The sequence below is a fragment of the Peromyscus maniculatus genome, chromosome 1 (assembly GCF_049852395.1).
Source record: "Peromyscus maniculatus bairdii isolate BWxNUB_F1_BW_parent chromosome 1, HU_Pman_BW_mat_3.1, whole genome shotgun sequence".
In the NCBI taxonomy this organism is placed as follows: domain Eukaryota; kingdom Metazoa; phylum Chordata; class Mammalia; order Rodentia; family Cricetidae; genus Peromyscus; species Peromyscus maniculatus.
Genome location: NC_134852.1, coordinates 163,900,529 through 163,918,382, shown reverse-complemented (window position 1 = coordinate 163,918,382; position 17,854 = coordinate 163,900,529). Strand labels below are relative to the sequence as shown.

Sequence of the window (17,854 nt, the reverse complement as noted above, 5' to 3'; positions counted from 1 at the left end):
AAGATTGTGAACCACTGTTCTAGAGGAACCAGGTTTGGTTCCCAGCATCCACATGATGACTCACACCATCTGTAATTCTAATGCCAGGGATCTGTTGCCTCCTTTTTGCTCCTGTGGGCACCAAGCATACACATTGTACACATATACATGCAGATAAAATGCCCATACACATCAAATAAATAAATAAATAGATAAAATGATTTTTAAAAGGTCAGCAGAGGATAATTACATGTAATTGAAGATAGATTTGAAAAGTCTTAAGTACATGACAACATTTTAATGATGTCTTTTTTATTTAAAATTATATAATTTAAATACATTGCCAATCTTGGGGCACAGCTGGGAGTAAAAACAAAATTATTGCTTCTTTAGGCCTTTGATTCATATTGGTCAAATTTGTTGTTTCTTATAATTTTCCTGATTGTCTTAGTTTTACTGGTGACAGAGAAAACAAGATGCTATTGTCCCGTGTTTGTAAAGTCATATGTGCCTACAGAATCATGTGTACTTTGAGCAGGAAGGCCTTACAGAGTGGAGTTAAAGTAATATGGAGTGGTAGAATTATCAAGAACAGAAATTCTGGCTTTGCTGAGTATACTTAGGTTCAGATCTCAGTCTACTTCTGAGCAGCTATTGATTTTGTGAATGTTCCTTAACCTGCTGAGCCTTGTTTTCCTTATCTGTGAATTGGGATCAGTTATATAATGATTTCCCATAGGGTTATATTGGTTGGGTCCAATTATGCTCATAAAATATCCAGAATATTGCCAGGCATGTATACACTCAGTGAGTAATACTTAACACCTCCTCCTCCCCAGTCTTACTGTGCCCGAGTTTCTGTATCTCCTGTTTTCTGTATTTATCTTTTCATTCTCCAGGAAAGAAGCAAAAGGCATCATTTTCTTTATGAGGGGAAATTCAGGGGGCTTCCCACCATCTGGATTGTGGGTGTGGAAAAGTGGTCCTCCAGAGTTTCCCTGAATGGAGTGGAACAGAGCTTGGCAGTTCATGCCTGCTCATCTGCTGGATTAAGAACTGGGTGGAAGAGCTAACTTGAGTGTGTGTTTACCTACCTGGAAAGCTGGCTATAAGCCTCCACAACTCCAAACCCTGCTTGTGGGTGGGTGTGACCTGTCAGTCTAGGATTCATAGTGGGGTCAAACAACAACACTTCTGTTGTTCTACTTGTGAACAGTGGAAGACTGCTCTTGTTCAGTGGTGGGGGTGGACTTGAGTTGATGTCAGAAGACATTGTCTCTAGTCACTACAGTCTTGCCCGGGAGCCTCACATGTGTTAAAGAATATCTTCTCTGTGACGAGGAATCTTCTCTAGTACCTGTGCCCTCCCTCTTCTCCTGAACCACAGGAGGGTCCATGAGTAAAGACTAGAGTCTGTTTCCTTAGTTAGTAGTGGGTCATGGTCAACTTTTGTTGGAAGGAACACAAGAGAGTAAACACTTCACAGAGAGATAAGATCACCAGGACTGCCATAGAATCCAGCATGATACATCCTCTGGAGATGACCACTTTGCTGTCCAAACACAGCCAGGGACTGTTACTAAACAGGGCAGGGCAGGAGTTGGGTGTGGCTGTTTGGTCAATAAGAATGCTCATTCTGGCTGGAGTGTGAGATGTCATAAACCTCTGTGATCAAGTATTTGAGGAATTTCCTTTTTTTTTTTTGGTCAGAAGTATATTTGTTTAAAGATACTGCTTTTTTTTAAAAAATTTAAATTACATTTATTTAATGTATGTGTGTACATGTGCCTCAGCATATGTGTAGGTTAGAGGATGATTTGACTTGAGGGAGTTGGTTCTCTCTGGCCATGTGGGTCTGAGGGATCTAACTTGGGTGATGGAAAGTGTCTTTACTCACTGAGCCATCTTGCTGGCCCTCTTTCAGAAATTAAGAATGCACATTATCTTCCTAAAGACTTCAAGAAGTCCCATGGTGAAGAACCTGGCTTTCCTAGGCTCTCTTAGTGTTTAGCTCTTCACAGACCTGACATGGAACTTTTATTAGCAAGGTTGAGTAGCTACACACTGGAAAATGTACCATTAAAGCTTTCTTTTGGGGAGTCTACCTTGGTTTGGGCTGCTGTCACAAAGTACATAGTTTGGATGGCCTGTAGATAATAGAAACTTACTTGCTGTGGTTCTTGAGCCTAAAAATTTGTGTTCAGGGTACTAGCAATATTGGATTATGTTGGGGTCCTCCTTCTAGAATGCAGAGTACTTCAGCTTCCTGTGGCTTCACAAAGTGGAAAGAGAGCAAAGACAGCTAATCCCATTCATGAGGGATCCATCTTCATGACCTAGTAACCTATAAAAGCCCCACATTTAAATACCTTTACATTAAGAAGCAGGGTATGAATTTGTGGAGGCACAACATTCAGTTCATTATAGGTGTACTTAAAAAGTGAGATTATTTTGCTGGGGGTATGAAGCATATTTCTCTCTTAGGTGTGTATGTATACATGTACACATTTGTGCACCTCAGGAATATCCATCTCTTTTGAGAAATTGTCTTTCATTGGCATAGATCTCACCAGTTAAGCTAAACTGGCTGGCCAGGGATCTACCTGTCTCTGCCTTCCCAGTGCTAGGATTACAGACATGTCTCTATACCTTGGGTTTTTATATGAGTTCTTGGGAACTGAATTGAGCTTCTTAAGTTTACAAGACAAACACTTTGCCAACTGAACCATTTCCCACAGCTGTTGTATGATATTTTGTTTGTGTTCTGACAAATAAAGCTTGTCTGGAGATCAGAGTGCAGAGGTAGCTACGAGTTAATCATAGAGGTCAGGCAGTGGTGGCACACACCTTTAATCCCAGCACTTAGGAGGAGGAAGCAGGAAGATCAGGAGTTCAGGGCCACCCTGGGCTACACAGGATTGAACCAGTCTAAAAGAGAAACAGAGCCTGGAGGTGTTGGCTTACATCTTTGATCCCAGCACTTGGGAGGCTCATGCCTTTAATCCCAGCATTAGGGAGGTGGAGACAGGAATATAAGGCAGGTGGAGACAGGATCTTGGGCCCATTCAGTCTGAGGATTCGTAGAAGTAAGAACTCTCTGGTGGCTGGCTGCTCTGCTTCTCTCATCTTTCAACTTTCACCCTAGATATCTGATTCTGTGTTTTTATTTAATAAGACTATTTAGGCTCACATATCACACAGACTCAAGCATGCTTATTTCTTTAAGTTACTTGTATTCAAACATTCATTAAACAGACATTTACAGAGTGACCCTGCACGTTTGGCATCATGAAGTCTTTCAAGTAGTTTGAGATGAGAAACACAGCCCCAGCATTTGAAGCATCTGAATCATGCTTATAGAATAGGCCAAGTTCTCTGGAGCCTGGCTGGAGAGCAGATTAGGGAAGGGTGTGTGTGGATTGAGCAGCAGGAGCTACAGAGGGACTAACCTTGAAGCATAGGGATTTGCTGTTTGGGCTTGAGTTTTGTTAGAGCCTAAGACCTTTCAAAGTGATTATAATTTGGAAATCTAGGCATTAGGTCAAACCAGCAGGTTAAGAACTTTTTAACTCTTTTGGTAGGGTGTTTGTATGAGAGGGAAGTAGGCAAGCTGGTAGATTCTGATTTCTAGGCTCTTCCAGTAGTGAGGCAGGAAGTCTTGGCTGGTCATTTGGCAATTTGCTTTTGGCCTGTCTCTCCCATTTCCTTTCCTGTACTTTGCCCTTTCTTTCTGGGAACTACACTAAAATGTGTATATTATGCAGAGTAGCAGATTGATATGACATCTATGTGTATATTGTGCTCTGTTTGAAGCCACTTTTCCTACTATGCCCTTACTTTCTACCTTGGTCCCTCTTCTAAGTTCCTAGTTGTGCCTCACCTACTTTCATGTCGTGTGTGTGTGTGTGTGTGTGTGTGTGTGTGTGTGTGTGTGTGTGTGTAAATTCTGTATGAGAAAACATACTTAGTTGACTGAGACTGCTGTAACATGTTTTTTTCCCCACCTAGCATGATAACCTCTAGTTCCATCAATTTTCCTACAAATAATAGTATTTTATTCTTTGTGGCTCAATAATATTCTGATATGCACATACTTTTAAAATCCATTTATCAGTTGATAGGCTGATTCTCTTTCTTGGTAATTGTGAATATTGCCGCAGTAAACATGGGTGTGAGGTAGTCTACTGCAGGCTGACATCATTTCCTTCAGGTGTATTTGGAGGGGTGGGGTAGCAGGATCATGTACAAGCTCTGCTTTTAGCTTTTTGAGGAACCTCCATACTGGTTTCCATAGAGGCTGTACTAGTTACATCCCACCAACAGTGTATTTCTTGATCTACCATGTTTGTTCTTTTTATGATTGACATTGTGATTAGGGAAGATTAGTGTTTCAATTAGTTGATTTGAGAATATTGTCTTAGAAAACTTGTTTTTATTGGTCAGTCCAACTCCGAGTTCATACTTTTCATTCATAAAAAGAAGCTGAAAAACTAATACAAGTCATGATAAAACCTTTCAGGGACTTGTGAGGCAGAGACTAATTCTTAAGCAGAATAAGCAAAACGTTTTGCTGTGCCTTTCAACTCATCCAGCAGCAGTCTGCCAAGCCTTTCTGTTTTCTGTTGTCTAATTAGATTCCACTAGAGAATTAAGTCCAGGGGAAGAGGCCACTGATGCCTTCAAAATAACTATCACCTGCTCTGAGTTAGTGGTTAAAGCGCTTGCCACACAAGTGTGAAGGCCACAGCTCAAATCCCCAGAATCCATGAACGCCAAGTAGGCATGATAGCCACCTGTAATTCCAGCCTCAGAAGACAGAGACAGGGGATCCCTAGATTAAGCAGCCATGTCCATGAGTGCTGGGTTTCATTGAGTGACCCTGCCTCAATGAATAAGGTGTAATAGGGATTGAGGATGATTGCCAGAACATACCTCAGGCCTCCACACATGTTCACACGTGTGCATTTGTACCCATATGTGCTCATACACTTACAAACACATGTACACATAACACACATGTATGCATGGAAATGGAAAAAGACAAAAACAACTTCTGCCTTTCAGTTAGATGATTGTGATTAATATTATGTAGTCATTCTAATTGGCAGTACCTATGATCAAGAGCAAGTGACTTGATGTCCTTAGGTTTTTGTAAGTGGTTACTGAGGACATTAGGATTGCTGTAGGATTAATGAGACATACTTTTTTTTTTTTTTTTTTTTTTTCGAGACAGGGTTTCTCTGTGTAGCTTTGCGCCTTTCCTGGAACTCGCTTTGAAGACCAGGCTGGCCTCGAACTCACAGAGATCCGCCTGCCTCTGCCTCCCGAGTGCTGGGATTAAAGGCCTGTGCCACCACCGCCCGGCAAGACATACTTTTAAAGGGGCAGCATAGTGCCTGGCATATAATAAACGAGCAGTTGTTATTACAGTTTGTATTTATTGTTATCATCTAACATTCATTATGTACTTGATGTGGTGTAAGCTTGTTCGAGGTCATAAAAGTGCTAAGAGGTGGAGTTGAACCCTGAACTTGTTTGATACTTTTTGTTTATTATATGATCTGGAGTCTCATATTGCCGACAGATCCATGGTAAATAGTTTGTAAACCAATAGATAGCAAAAAGGCACTAGGGATGCTTTAGCCTCAAATTTAGTGGTGATTTGAAAAACCCACTTTTGGTTTGGCTTATTCCACCAGTACTGCTTCTGTATAAAATGCTCCTGATAGGGAGTTGTGGTCAGACAGAGAAGCAAGGTACAACATGATCCCTGTGAAATGCATTCTGAAACCAATCTGTTTTTTTCTTTCTTCTTTTGTGTGTGTGTATGTGTGTGTGTGTGTGTGTGTGTGTGTGTGTGTGTGTGTTGTATACACATGAGTGTGCAGATCTGTGCACCCATGAACATGTATGTATAATTCAGAGCAGGACATGAATGGTGTCATCCTCTGTCACTCTCCGCTTACTGTCTAGAGACAGGGTCTCTCACTGAACCAATCTTATAGAATATGAGTTGGACATACAGCAACCTGATGTAGGGTGAATGCACAGGAGCTTAACAGAGAAGGAGCCTAGGAGACAGGGTCTGGTATCTAACTGATGCCTGTGTTCAAGCTTCAGTTTCCTCCTGTTTGAAGATTGGTTTGGAGCCTCTGCCTCTGAACCTCGGTTCCTTTGTATGAAAGGAGATAGTGATGGTGACCTCACAAAAGTGCTGCAAAAGGCCTAGCATCCTCCAAATCTTTGATAATATGGGTAATGTTAAGCACAGGCACAAATAGTTTCTTACGCTTTTAAGATTAAGACTTACCGGTTCCTACATAGCTTCTCTCCACCCAGAGATTTGTCTGATGATCTGGTGAGTTCGCAAGAGGAAATCACATGTAGCTTTCACCAAGAAATACCCAGAAATTCATTGTTCAGGAAGAGGAACACTTCCAAGAGAAAACTGAAACAAAGCTCAAGGAGAGAGGGGGGGGAGGGAGAGAGAGAGGGAGAGAGGGAAAGAGAGAGAGAGAGAGAGAGAGGGAGCGCTCCTGTGGTTGACCAGTTGCTCACCCTGAAGTTCTAAGGGGTTTTTGATTGTTTGATGAACTGATTAAAGGGCTGTTTAATTAGAGCCCTGAAATGTTTCCAGATGGTGAGCTTGATGAGGATAGAGGGAAGAGAACAGTTGTAGTTAGTCGGGTAGGGGTGAGGTTTGCTTCTGGACTTGAACATCCAGAACACAAGCAGAAGATGGGATGACCTGGTCCTAATTCTCAGTCCCCACATGCCTGTAGTGACTCTGAACTAGGGGAACACTACAAACTTAACAACTTCCCATATTCTGTCTCTCTACCATTGACCACAGTTTGGACCAGGATTCTCCCTAGTTGATCAGACTAGCTGCAGGAGCTAGTGTTGGGGAAAGAGGAAGGGGAAGGGCAGGAGTGGGTGGTCTAGAGACCACTGATGTTCACAGGTGATAACATGTGTGACCATACCTGAATAATAATGCTAATACACTCTTAAATGTTATTTTGTGAGCTATTAAAATGCTACATAAATATTTGAGTAGTTATGCATATGTTTATACTCTGATATGATCACATTAATATTTTATTTATAGAGTGGCAAAAATGCTGATGTGGGGGTTAGAAAGCTCAAGCTTGATCTTTGCTATTTTCTGGAGCACTGCAGTTAGGTTTTTAAAAAGAGGTACCTATCCATTGGAGAAAGGGGGCACTGGATTCGAAGCCACCTATGCATCAAATGAATCTGCATCCCAGATGTTAAGAGTATGTATTATGAATAAGATGTATTATGTCAATGACAAGGTTCTTGTCGGTTAATTGTTGCAGTACTGATGTCCTCTTCACTTTGGGATGAGGCAGATAGGGACAGTGGGTGCTGAGGTTTCTTCTGTATCTGCTGCCCCCACTGTACATCTGCTTCAGGGACCATGGTGCCCAGGCAGCTGGTGCCTGTAGATGGAGCTGAGGTGTTTCTCAGTGTCCTTTGATGGTGTTCAATCACAAAACAAAATGTTATTGGAAATCCTTTATTTCATGCACTCGTGCAGTCAGGAACGTTAAAATGTGCAGAAATGGTCATAGGCTGTAATATAGAAATATAGAAAAGGCTGTAACTTTGTGCTCTGCTGCTGGGGTTAGTCTGTAATAGCTGGTTCACCAGAACATGTCCAGCAGCCTGGCTGTCTTCTGAGATGGCCTTGCCAAGTCTCTTTCTTTCCCCCATCCCCTGTCTTCTTCATCTGCCTCTCTGCTCTCTCTTAGTCTTTTCTCTGGTTTTCATTCTCTACATCTGTTCTCTTTGAGTATTTTCCTTACTCCCCACCCCATGCTCATTCTCTTCTTTCTCACTTTGGGGGCCAAAGGATCATCCGCTTACTGTTTGCACTTCTCTCGCCTGGTTATTCTCCATGGTTCCCTGACCTTCTTGACTCTGATCTGAACCTTACCATTCAAGGTGAGTGATCATTTCCCTCTCAGGAAGGAGGAGTGTGGATTGGAATGACACTTCTTTATAGACTAATTTCCTTGACAGTGGAGATGGCACTCCCTGGGTAGCTGAAGTTGTTGTTGTTTTTTTTCATGCTCTTCCACAGTTTGCAGCAGGAAGCTCTGCTAAGCATTCCTTTCAGGTGTGGACTATTTTCCCTCTGTTGTCTTTCTGATTATAGATTGAGGAAACTCGGCTCAACATTGACAAGATCTCAGAGAGTGTGGAGGAAGCGAAGAAGCTCTACAGTATCATTCTCTCTGCACCAATTCCAGAGCCAAGTGAGTGTTGACTGAGTTGAGTCACTCTGTACTGACCCTTTGCATTGGGGCTGAGATGGGCTTGTTTTCCTCCCTTCTGGGAACATTCTTGCGTTAATGTACATACCATATCACCTCTTTCTGCCTCTGAGCTCTTCTCTTCATAGTCCTGCTTGAACCATTCAAACTCCTCTCCTTTCCAGCTCATACCTCTCAGGACTAGCAATGCCTTTTACAGCTCCTCACATACCCCAAGCTCCACCCCAGCTTTGTGCCTTGGTTTACATTCTTTCTTCTGACTGAAATGCGTTTTCCAGCCCCCTTCCAGAATCCTACCTGGTCAAGTTCATTTTTATTCGTTGTTTTCCTTATGAGGTGTTCTGGAATGGTTCAAGTTCATGAAGTTCATGAAGTCCCTTTCGTCTTTTACTTGTATTTGTTACTGCTGCCGAGGCAAACGTTAGTTCCCCTAAGTGTTTTATATTTGGAGAATACAGTTTAGCACTGTATTTTATGTTCCTAAGGAAAGCAAACAGTCTGCCCTGTTACCTCCTTTACCTTCCTGAGTGGCTCTCCAGTTTCTGGGCATACGAGAATTGTCTCCTCATGTTCCTAACTTCCTCTCCACCCTTTCTCCTGCCCCATGCTGCTGATACTTTACTCATGCTAACCTCTGGCTATTCCTCAAGTGTTCCTTGTTCCCTTATGTTCTTTATATATTATTCTTTCTCCTTGGGATTTCTGCTCTTAGTATCCTTGGCTACTTAGCTAACCTATAGTCTTTTTAACTAGCTAGCCAACTAACTAACTAACTAACTAACTAATGGAAGAACGAACGAACAAACGAACTAACTAACCACCTAACTGTTTTACCATTTGCTAACCTGTAGTATTTTTTGTTGAGACTCAGTTCTGCTACTTCTGCCTTTAGGGGCTCTTCCAGATCCCTAGAGGCTGTGCTAGGGGTTTTCCATAACTATCCCATGCACACCTTGCTCAGAACTTCCATCATACCTTGTGCTACAAAGCAAGACTTCTGATGTACTCCCTATTCATCCCCTGCCAGGTTCAGCCCCTTCAAGGCTGAATCTCTATCTTTTCTCTGATCACTGAGTTTCTCACTCAGTTCCAAGAGTGGAGGAACTGAATGGTGGCTCTGGAATAAAGGTTATAACTGTTGTTGATTTTGTTCCATAAACCATGAGTGTAGTGCTCCACGCATCAGCTGGGACAGCTCTGGGCATGTAGTAGGTACATCATAGATACTTACCTCATTTAAGTTAATGGGCTTTGGTTGAAATTTCTTTTCCCCAGAACTTCCATAGACTCCTCTCCTCTCTCCTGAGATTGAGCGAACCTACATGGTAAACAAGTTGATTCCTCTAAAAGCATGACTTGGATTGGGGAGGCTATTTAAATAAAGCAGATCCTGGGCTCTAACCCTGGGGTATTTGGTTCTTTGAGTCTGAGATGGGGTGCCTGGAAAATGCCTTTTAATTTAGTTAATAATTTTATTTTGGATGTGAGGGATTGAATCTAGGGCTTGGTGCATGCTAAGCATGGGATCCACCACTGTGCTATTCCCTTAGTCTGAAAACACTTTAGAAAGAAAAACAAACAAACAAACAAGCAAACAGACTCCACCAACACTATTTCTCTGTGACTCTGGTGATAGATTCTGGAAAGCACGTTGGGATGAACACCACAGTGGCAGCGAGCGTCGGAGAAGGCTTCTGCCTCGTCTGTTGATTGGTGACTCACAGGGCAGTTCGTCCTCTTTCCTAACTGAGCCTGCCTTTTATGTTTACCCAGAAACCAAAGACGACCTTGAACAGCTCACAACTGAGATCAAGAAAAGAGCCAACAATGTCCGGAACAAGCTGAAGAGTAAGAAGGGAAGGCAGGAATCAGCCAGTCTCGACCACCACAGATGCAGCTTCGCAGGGCTCTCTTCTCAACTGCCAGTCATCTCAATGGGGGTGACATCATTTGTCCCATTTTTTACTGGAGGCACCGTCCCTGGACTGACCTACTGTGTCCTTAGACACTTACTGCCTCTTGAATTCCCACTGCAGTTGAAAATGACCAGAACTGAAGTTAGAAAGTGGGGGTTAAAATGTGCTTTCCCAGCTGCTGTGGTGGCACACACCTTTGATCCCAGCGTTTGGGAGGCAGAGGCAGGCGGATCTTTGTGAGTTCGAGGCCAGTCTAGTCTACAGAGTTCCTAGACAGCCAGGGCTACCCAGAGAAATCCTGTCTTGAAAACCAAAACAAACACACACCCCAGGCCAACAAAAACAGCTTAGCTTAGTCCTTTTGTTCTCTCTCACTGTTCCCCAGCACCCATGTACATTTGAGAGGTAACTGCAGAGGCCTAGGTACAGGGTTTGTCATTCAGACAGCAAACATTCCTTCTGTGTACCTTCTCATTCCTGCCTCCTCCCTGGTTCTGGAGCACAGCTCAGTAAAGCCACTCTCAGAGGCCCAATCCTCCTGGGGATCCCAGATGCTTGCTTAGTTAGGTCTACAGCTGTCACCCATGTTCCCATTCAAAGTACTGGTTGAGGATGTGTTATTGGTCAGAGAGGAAATCAGTATTATTTCTTCCCTCTCCAGTAAATTACAACAGTTTTTTCAATGGGTATGGAGAGGAAGACAGCTTCCGAAAATGTGATTGTTCCTGTGCTAAGCAGTTTATTTGGTTTTTGCATTGGTATTTTAAGGAGTTTCAGGTTGAGCATCCTTAATCCAAAATTTCCAAATATTCCAAAATTTGAAACTTCTTGAACATTCACTACACTGTAAGTAGAAAATTTCACACTTAACCTCACAAGTACACTGGAAATATATCTCCAAGCTCTAAGGTATAATGAATCCTTTGTGCCATCCCCAACGTTATAAATATGTAAATATTCCAAGTTTTGATAAAATCTGGAACACCCCTGGTTCTAAGCCTTTCACGTCAGGGTGCTCAGCTTGTATTGCTGCCTTTTCCCTTTTATAAACAAGAGGGCAGATAGTGAAAGAGGTTCCATGGTTCCCCCGTGTTGTCACATTGCTAGTCCGTAGCAGGGTAAGGGCTTGAGTCTCAGTCCCTTGATGACCTGAACTGAACTGTCAGCTGTGTTGCTGAGATGCGGCAATAGCCCAGGCTGATGAGAGCAAGCGCGTAGCTCATGGGAGGAGACGTTAACCTTTGGCAGCTGTACCTCCCTCCCTGTTGTCCACCTTCATGGTCCCTGTGTGTGAGGATGGGTAAGGAATCTGCATGGATAGGAGGCTTTGTGGAAGGAAGGACAGGTGCGTTGCTGGAATAACTCTCTCCCTCTAGGTATGGAGAAGCATATTGAAGAAGATGAGGTCCGATCATCAGCAGACCTTAGGATCCGAAAGTCCCAGGTAACTTTGTTTCTGGTTTAACAATCATTTTTGCCATTCTTTTAATTATTTTTCCCGCTTATTGTGCATTAAAAAAAAGATATGATTCTATTGTATTGGGACTCAGTTTGAGGAACTGAGAAAATGGAACCATCCAGGTTGAAGCAGTGGTCAGGGCCCATTGTTCCCTTTTGGCCTTCTCTCTCACTCAAAAGAAGGCACTTAAAAGTACTTCCCTTCAACACCTGCCACGCCTTCTAAAGATGGTTAGTTAGTAGTTGTTCAGTTTGGAGTTGGACATTTTGGAGTCATCAAAAATGATCCTTGTCCTATGAGAACTGTCACAAAGCATAACCCCAACACTTGGGAGGCTGAGGCAAGAGGCCTGCTAAGACTTCAAGGCTGCCCTGCCTGAGCTAGAGTATGAGAACATTAAAAATCAACCAAAACAGGAAAAAGAGGGAGGAACCTGATCCAATGCTTAAGTGGTAATTATTATACAGCATATAGTGTGTGTGTGTGTGTGTGTGTGTGTGTGTGTGTGTGTGTGTGTGTGTGTGTATGTGTGTGTATTATACAGCAGGAGAACAATGTAAGAAGATATCATTGAATACATGGTCATCTCATGACTGAAGGTCTCATGGAGAACTGGGTAGCTAGTGAAGGCTGGGCCTTGGGGAAGCAAGAGTCCCAGTGTAGACAGGCTCAGGAGGCAGAGCTTCCCTTTTTTGAGAGGAAATAAGAAATAGGATCAGGGATGAGTATGTTTGTGTATGTGCGTGTTGGCAGCAGGAGAGGAGTGTTGTGGGTGGCAGTGGCAGAGGGTTGAGTTTAGGATAGATTTAAGGGGAATAACCTATCTTGAGAAAAGAGTTTGTTGTTAGGTAGCAGATGCTGAATTTCCAGCAGATAGTGTAGTGTCAACGGTCTTTACTAGTTGAGGGAATTTGGATCCAAGCCAGTAGCTGGCAGTCATTTGCTTGAGGTCACACACCATGCTAGGGGGATGTGGTAGTCCCTTGGATGTGCGTGGGGAAGAGGCAAGAGGCTGGGAGGCCCCTAGTTAGGCTTTTGCAAGGGTTCAGTCTGAATTTACGTGGAAGTAGTGCATTTGGGGAAAAAAAAGATATCGGTAGGGCTTGATGCTGTGAGGTGGGCAAGGAATTAAAATTATTATGTAGGTCTGTTGAGAGAAAATGTCTATTTGTAAGCAAGAAAAGTTGAGGTTGTCAGTTGGGGTAAGAACTGCAGAATCTTTGGCAAGCGTTGCTTGTGGGATGGGTGGCTGACAACTTTAGCCAGGGCTGTGGTGGAAAATTGCTACTGGGCTCTCAGGTTCTCGGTGATTCTCTCCTTTTGACGAAACATTGTGACGTGAGTTCAGTAAAGGAGGAAACGGGTAGTGGGGATTGCACATTGAAAGTGGTGGTGGACTCTTCCTGTAGCACCAAACTGGGAGAGCAAAACTGGGTTTTGCATTTTGTCTTTTGGTTTCTGGCCCAGGCAGCTGCAGACCAGGCTGTGGTGGGGTGGGGCAGAGTTTGACACCATCTCCTGGGGGCTACTCATTTAACATTGTTTCCGTAGCATTCTGTCCTCTCCCGGAAGTTTGTGGAGGTGATGACAAAGTACAACGAGGCTCAGGTGGACTTCCGTGAACGCAGCAAAGGGCGCATCCAGCGGCAGCTTGAAATTAGTATGTGTTTGAAGATGGGCCAGTGTCTGTCCCTACCCCTCCCTGCTCGGTGGTTGTCCATCCCAAGTCCTGGGAGAAGCAACAATGACCGTGCTGCTTGGGCCTTCTGCATTCTATTTGGTGTTCAAATACAGGACAGATGGTCTGGGATTGGTATGTCTGTAAAGTGGTATCCTAGATTGAAAAGTGTTCTATTTGTTGATCCAAGGAATTTTATTCTTATGGGATCCAACACTTACCAGTACCTGCTGGGGACACCCACTAAATAGTCGCTCTCCAGAGAACTCATTGTAACGTTTTGCTGTTAAGTGGAAAAGTGCATTTATGACACAAAGGTGTAGTGCTAGTTGCTGTGAAGAATTAAAAAAAATTAATAAAGTTACATTGTTTAGGAATTTAGTGATATGGGAGGGTAGGCCCTACAGGGAAAATGGCTTCAGGTGGGAGAAGTTGTGTGAACAAAGATGTTCTCAAGAAAAAGCAGATGTGTTTGTCCAGGAGTGGCAAGTTGTCCGGGGTCGGAAGGAGGGCGAGTTTGTGAGGGAGGGCCGCCCACAAATTGTGCACTGTCATGAGGGCCTTGGGCTTTGTGGTATGGTGGTTGGGGCTAATAAGCAGTCTGAGCTGAGAAGTAATGGAGTACGTGCTTGGGGTGGGGATTGACTGCTGATAATGTCAAAGGTGGATGGAATTGGGAGAGAAGTCAGAAGAGCCAGCGGGTTGTTGGAGACAGGGCCTGTTTGGGAAAACATTTTGAATGGAGTTATGCTTTGATCTGATATTTGATGTTGTGTTCCTTTTGTCACAAAGCTGGCAAGAAGACAACCGATGAGGAGCTGGAAGAGATGCTGGAGAGTGGTAACCCTACCATCTTCACTTCTGGGGTGAGTGGCGGAGGCACCATGCACAGGAGCTTCACTGCAGTTGTGGCTATGCAGAGGGGGGAGCTTACGTGGGGTGGGGTGTGAGGGTTGTGCAGGGGCAGTCTGTTACTAGCGTGGCTGATGGCCTGTCTGTATGGGGCCTTTTGTAGATCATCGACTCGCAGATTTCTAAGCAAGCCCTCAGTGAGATTGAGGGTCGGCACAAGGATATCGTGAGGCTGGAGAGCAGCATCAAGGAGCTCCATGACATGTTTATGGACATCGCCATGCTGGTGGAGAATCAGGTAGCTAGCAGGGAGAAAGGCACACATTTCCTTGAGAGCATTTTGGAGGTCCAGTGGGGCAGGGAATAGGGTTTTTTTTCACCGTGGAGCAACAAAATTCTAGAGTCTGAGGCAGAGGTGTGCATTCTTAATTATCAAGTGTTGGCATTTGAGCCATCTCAATTTTGTTATTTCGGGTTCACAGTGATTCTAGTTAGTAATGAAGTTTCCTATGTCATGACAAGGACCTAGTTCACCTAGCATTTTTTTATTTTCTCCTTCTTTCCCACCCCACTTTAAAAGTAAATACCTGGGTTCTTGGGCTGCGGCATGTGTAGTTCAGTTGACAGGGTGCCTGCCTAGCATTCAATAGGCCTTGGGTCCAAGCCATCTTCTGGCCCAGATCCACATAAAGCAGGCATAGTGGCATATACCTATAATCTCAGCACTTGGGAGATGGAGGCAGGAGGACCAGGAGCTAAAGGTTATCTTCTAACACAGAGCAAGTCTGAGGGGGCCGCCTGGGCTAAAAAAGAAAAAAGAGTAAGTCTTGCTGACAAAGCCTTGGCAGTCAGCCTATTTATGTGAATTATTTTATTGAAATTTTTTTCCTCCAATTCACCGTAGAACTTAAAAGCAAGCTAATTTTTCCAGTTTTGTTTTGTTTTTATATTTGTGTTTTTCTGAGCATGTTGGCATTTTTTTGCTAAGAATCAACAGTAGGGATGAATGAAGAATTAGTAAAGGAATATTTATAGAAACACTTACGGTACTTGGCAGTTCATCCCAAGGTATGCCTGCTCAGGGGTGGAATTCGGTATTGCTTGCATATGCTCTTCATTTCTGTCAGATAGTTGGTCCCTGGTTCTTGGGATAGAGTTAGAGATCAAGCAGGGCCACGAGGTTGTACAGCCTTCACCAGGAACCTCCAGCTGTTCAGCCATCTGGACAGAACTGGAAACTTGCTTAGGAGGTGGCCCACCGAGCCTCGTTGAAGCCTGGGCACTGGCTGACCAGTTTTCACGTTAGTTCTCTGCCCTTGGTTTGGTACTTTCCTCCTATTCCTCTTTCTGGCCTTTGAGACTCTTTCTCAATCCCTCCATTCCCACTTCTCTTTTTTCCTACCACATTGCCTTGCCGAGGATCTGGTTTGAGTTTCAAGTGATGGTAAGTGCCCTGCTATGTTTATTTGAAAGCCCTGTGCTGACAGGATAGGGTTGAGAAAGGCCTGGGTGGAGGGTGAGGGGAGTTCTCTACTTCAGATTCTCAGGAAGTAACTGGAGTGACCAAACTTTCTTGATAGGAAGCAAAAGCTGGGAAATAGTTGGCAATCTTATTAGAAGACTAGAGTCTGAAGGGGAAGATAAGCATGGGCAAACCCAGCACCTACTGCTTAAGGAGCTTGGGGATTTCTCTTGAAGAGCATAAGTACTTTCTACTGTTGCCAACCTGATACTTTCTGAATACCTTTTATGTGCCAGGTGATACTTACAGTAGTGAATAAACTCATTTAGACTGAATGAACGTGGTTTGGGTCTGAATGGCCAACAGGGGGCCAGCATCCTGGTGATATTCTAAAAATTGGAGACTTTCTTATTTTGGGTCTTCCCTATATGTGTAAAAGATAAGAAAATTAAAGAAAAATGTGGGAGAGGGAATCTCTTTGTGCCTATTTACACATAGTTACTAAGCATCTAGAAAACCTGCTTCAAGGTGTTCAGCCTAGTGCTGATCTGAAGGAAGTAATCCAGGATTTGTGGAATGAGTGACCACTGTCAAGGACTGGGGAACTCTAGGTCAGCACACAGGGAAATGGGCAAGTTTGCTTCACAGAAGGCTGTGTGCTAAGGTTTCTGTATGTGTCTTGGCATGGAAGACTGTCGAGTTCCTTCACCACATTAGCTGGGGCTGTTGTGGGTGAGTTAACAAGTGTGACTTGTGTCTCCTTTTCAGGGTGAGATGTTAGATAACATAGAGTTGAATGTCATGCACACCGTGGACCATGTGGAGAAGGCACGGGATGAAACTAAAAAAGCCATGAAGTATCAGGGTCAAGCTCGGAAGGTGAGGGTTTCCTTCTGTCTTCAGACAAGAGAGTCCATTTTGTTTGCTACTGCGCTTTCTCTCTCCCCTTCCTTCTGTCTGTTTCTGTTGCCGCCACATTTTGCACCTGGGGAAAGGGAGCCATGATTGACCGTATTGAGAACAACATGGACCAGTCAGTGGGCTTTGTGGAGCGGGCTGTGGCAGATACCAAAAAGGCTGTCAAGTATCAGAGCGAAGCCCGGAGGGTGAGCGCCTCAGTCTCTGCTTGTTGTACCTTCTCTTCCTGTCTTTTGTCACCTTTATACCTCTGTCCTTGAGCCCGTGTCTTCCCTCTCTGTCCTAGCCTCTTCCAGACCCTTACCTTAGGCTTTCCTAGAGACTTCCTTCTTCCCGGGTACCTTGCATGGATCTGGCTCTCACATGCTTTTGGCCCAAGAACCAACACTTGAGCACCCCTGTAGGCTGGAGACATGGCCTGGGTCTTGTCACTAATCTCCTGAATGTAGTTGGTGAACCCTTAACCCATCACACAGATCTTTGGTAATGTCTTCCACTGGGTTCCCTCCCCATTCTTTTTCTCTTACTTGAACCTAGCACAGATGCTAATTGTTATGTAAAAGTTACCATGTGTTCATGGAAGCACTTCCTTTCTCTAGAAGAAGCAATTTGAGGGTCAGAGGGTAAGTAGCTGGCTTCAGGCCACTCAGAAGCCCAGGGGGTGGGCCTGGCATTCACAGCCTACTCATCCTCTTTCCGCTGTATCTTTGTGTTCGCTGCCCTCCTGGCCCTATGCTCAAGAACTTCAAAGCTTCTGTCCTCATTGACTATGCACGTCCAGTGATGGCAGCCTCTACCTTTCACTCTTCTTTGTTCCCCGTGGGCTCTGATGTTTTTATTCTTTAGCTCTTTCTCTTCCAACTGCTCTTCCTATTGCTTGTGCAAAACTATTCAGGGAGCCAGCAAGTTAGTTTTCCTCTGAATCTAAATGCTAACTCGCACTTTGGGCACCTGTTCAGTATATGTGTTGGGAAGTATATACTGGACTTTAAGAGGGCAGATGAATACAAGTTGGTAACTAGGACTGTGTCAGAGATATCTTTGTGCTCGTTGTTGAAAAGGCAAACTTGCATGTTTTATGGATTGGCCAAGTGCTGCTTGGAGACCTCATGATACAGATTGCCATGACTGTACCTATGCAAGCCTATGAGCTGAGAGCTCTAGGCGCTCCACATTTCTCCTTGCTGGCTAGGCATGAAGGAATTTAAGAAATGTAAAATATGCATGAGAACATTTTTACGTAGACATGTATTTTTATTTGGATTGAGATTTTTTTTTTCTTGGTAA

The 17,854-nt window shown here is 43.9% G+C and overlaps 1 protein-coding gene across 7 annotated transcripts in view; it reads left to right on the top strand.

The window, feature by feature from the left end:
* Nucleotides 1-17,854, top strand: part of Stx3 (syntaxin 3) — a 42,703-nt gene that overhangs the window by 17,590 nt on the left and 7,259 nt on the right. For 4 of the 7 annotated variants that reach the window (XM_076560280.1, XM_015990827.3, XM_042261314.2 and 1 more), the window contains exons 3-9: nucleotides 8,165-8,264; nucleotides 10,056-10,130; nucleotides 11,575-11,642; nucleotides 13,209-13,317; nucleotides 14,128-14,201; nucleotides 14,351-14,485; nucleotides 16,418-16,528. In XM_076560280.1, coding sequence (XP_076416395.1) covers nucleotides 8,165-8,264; nucleotides 10,056-10,130; nucleotides 11,575-11,642; nucleotides 13,209-13,317; nucleotides 14,128-14,201; nucleotides 14,351-14,485; nucleotides 16,418-16,528 — 672 coding nt within the window. Of the gene's footprint in view, nucleotides 1-8,164; nucleotides 8,265-10,055; nucleotides 10,131-11,574; nucleotides 11,643-13,208; nucleotides 13,318-14,127; nucleotides 14,202-14,350; nucleotides 15,632-16,417; nucleotides 16,529-16,644; nucleotides 16,756-17,854 lie in introns of all 7 variants that reach the window. The other 3 variants (XM_042261316.2, XM_076560263.1, XR_006063773.2) reach the window with 2 other exon arrangements.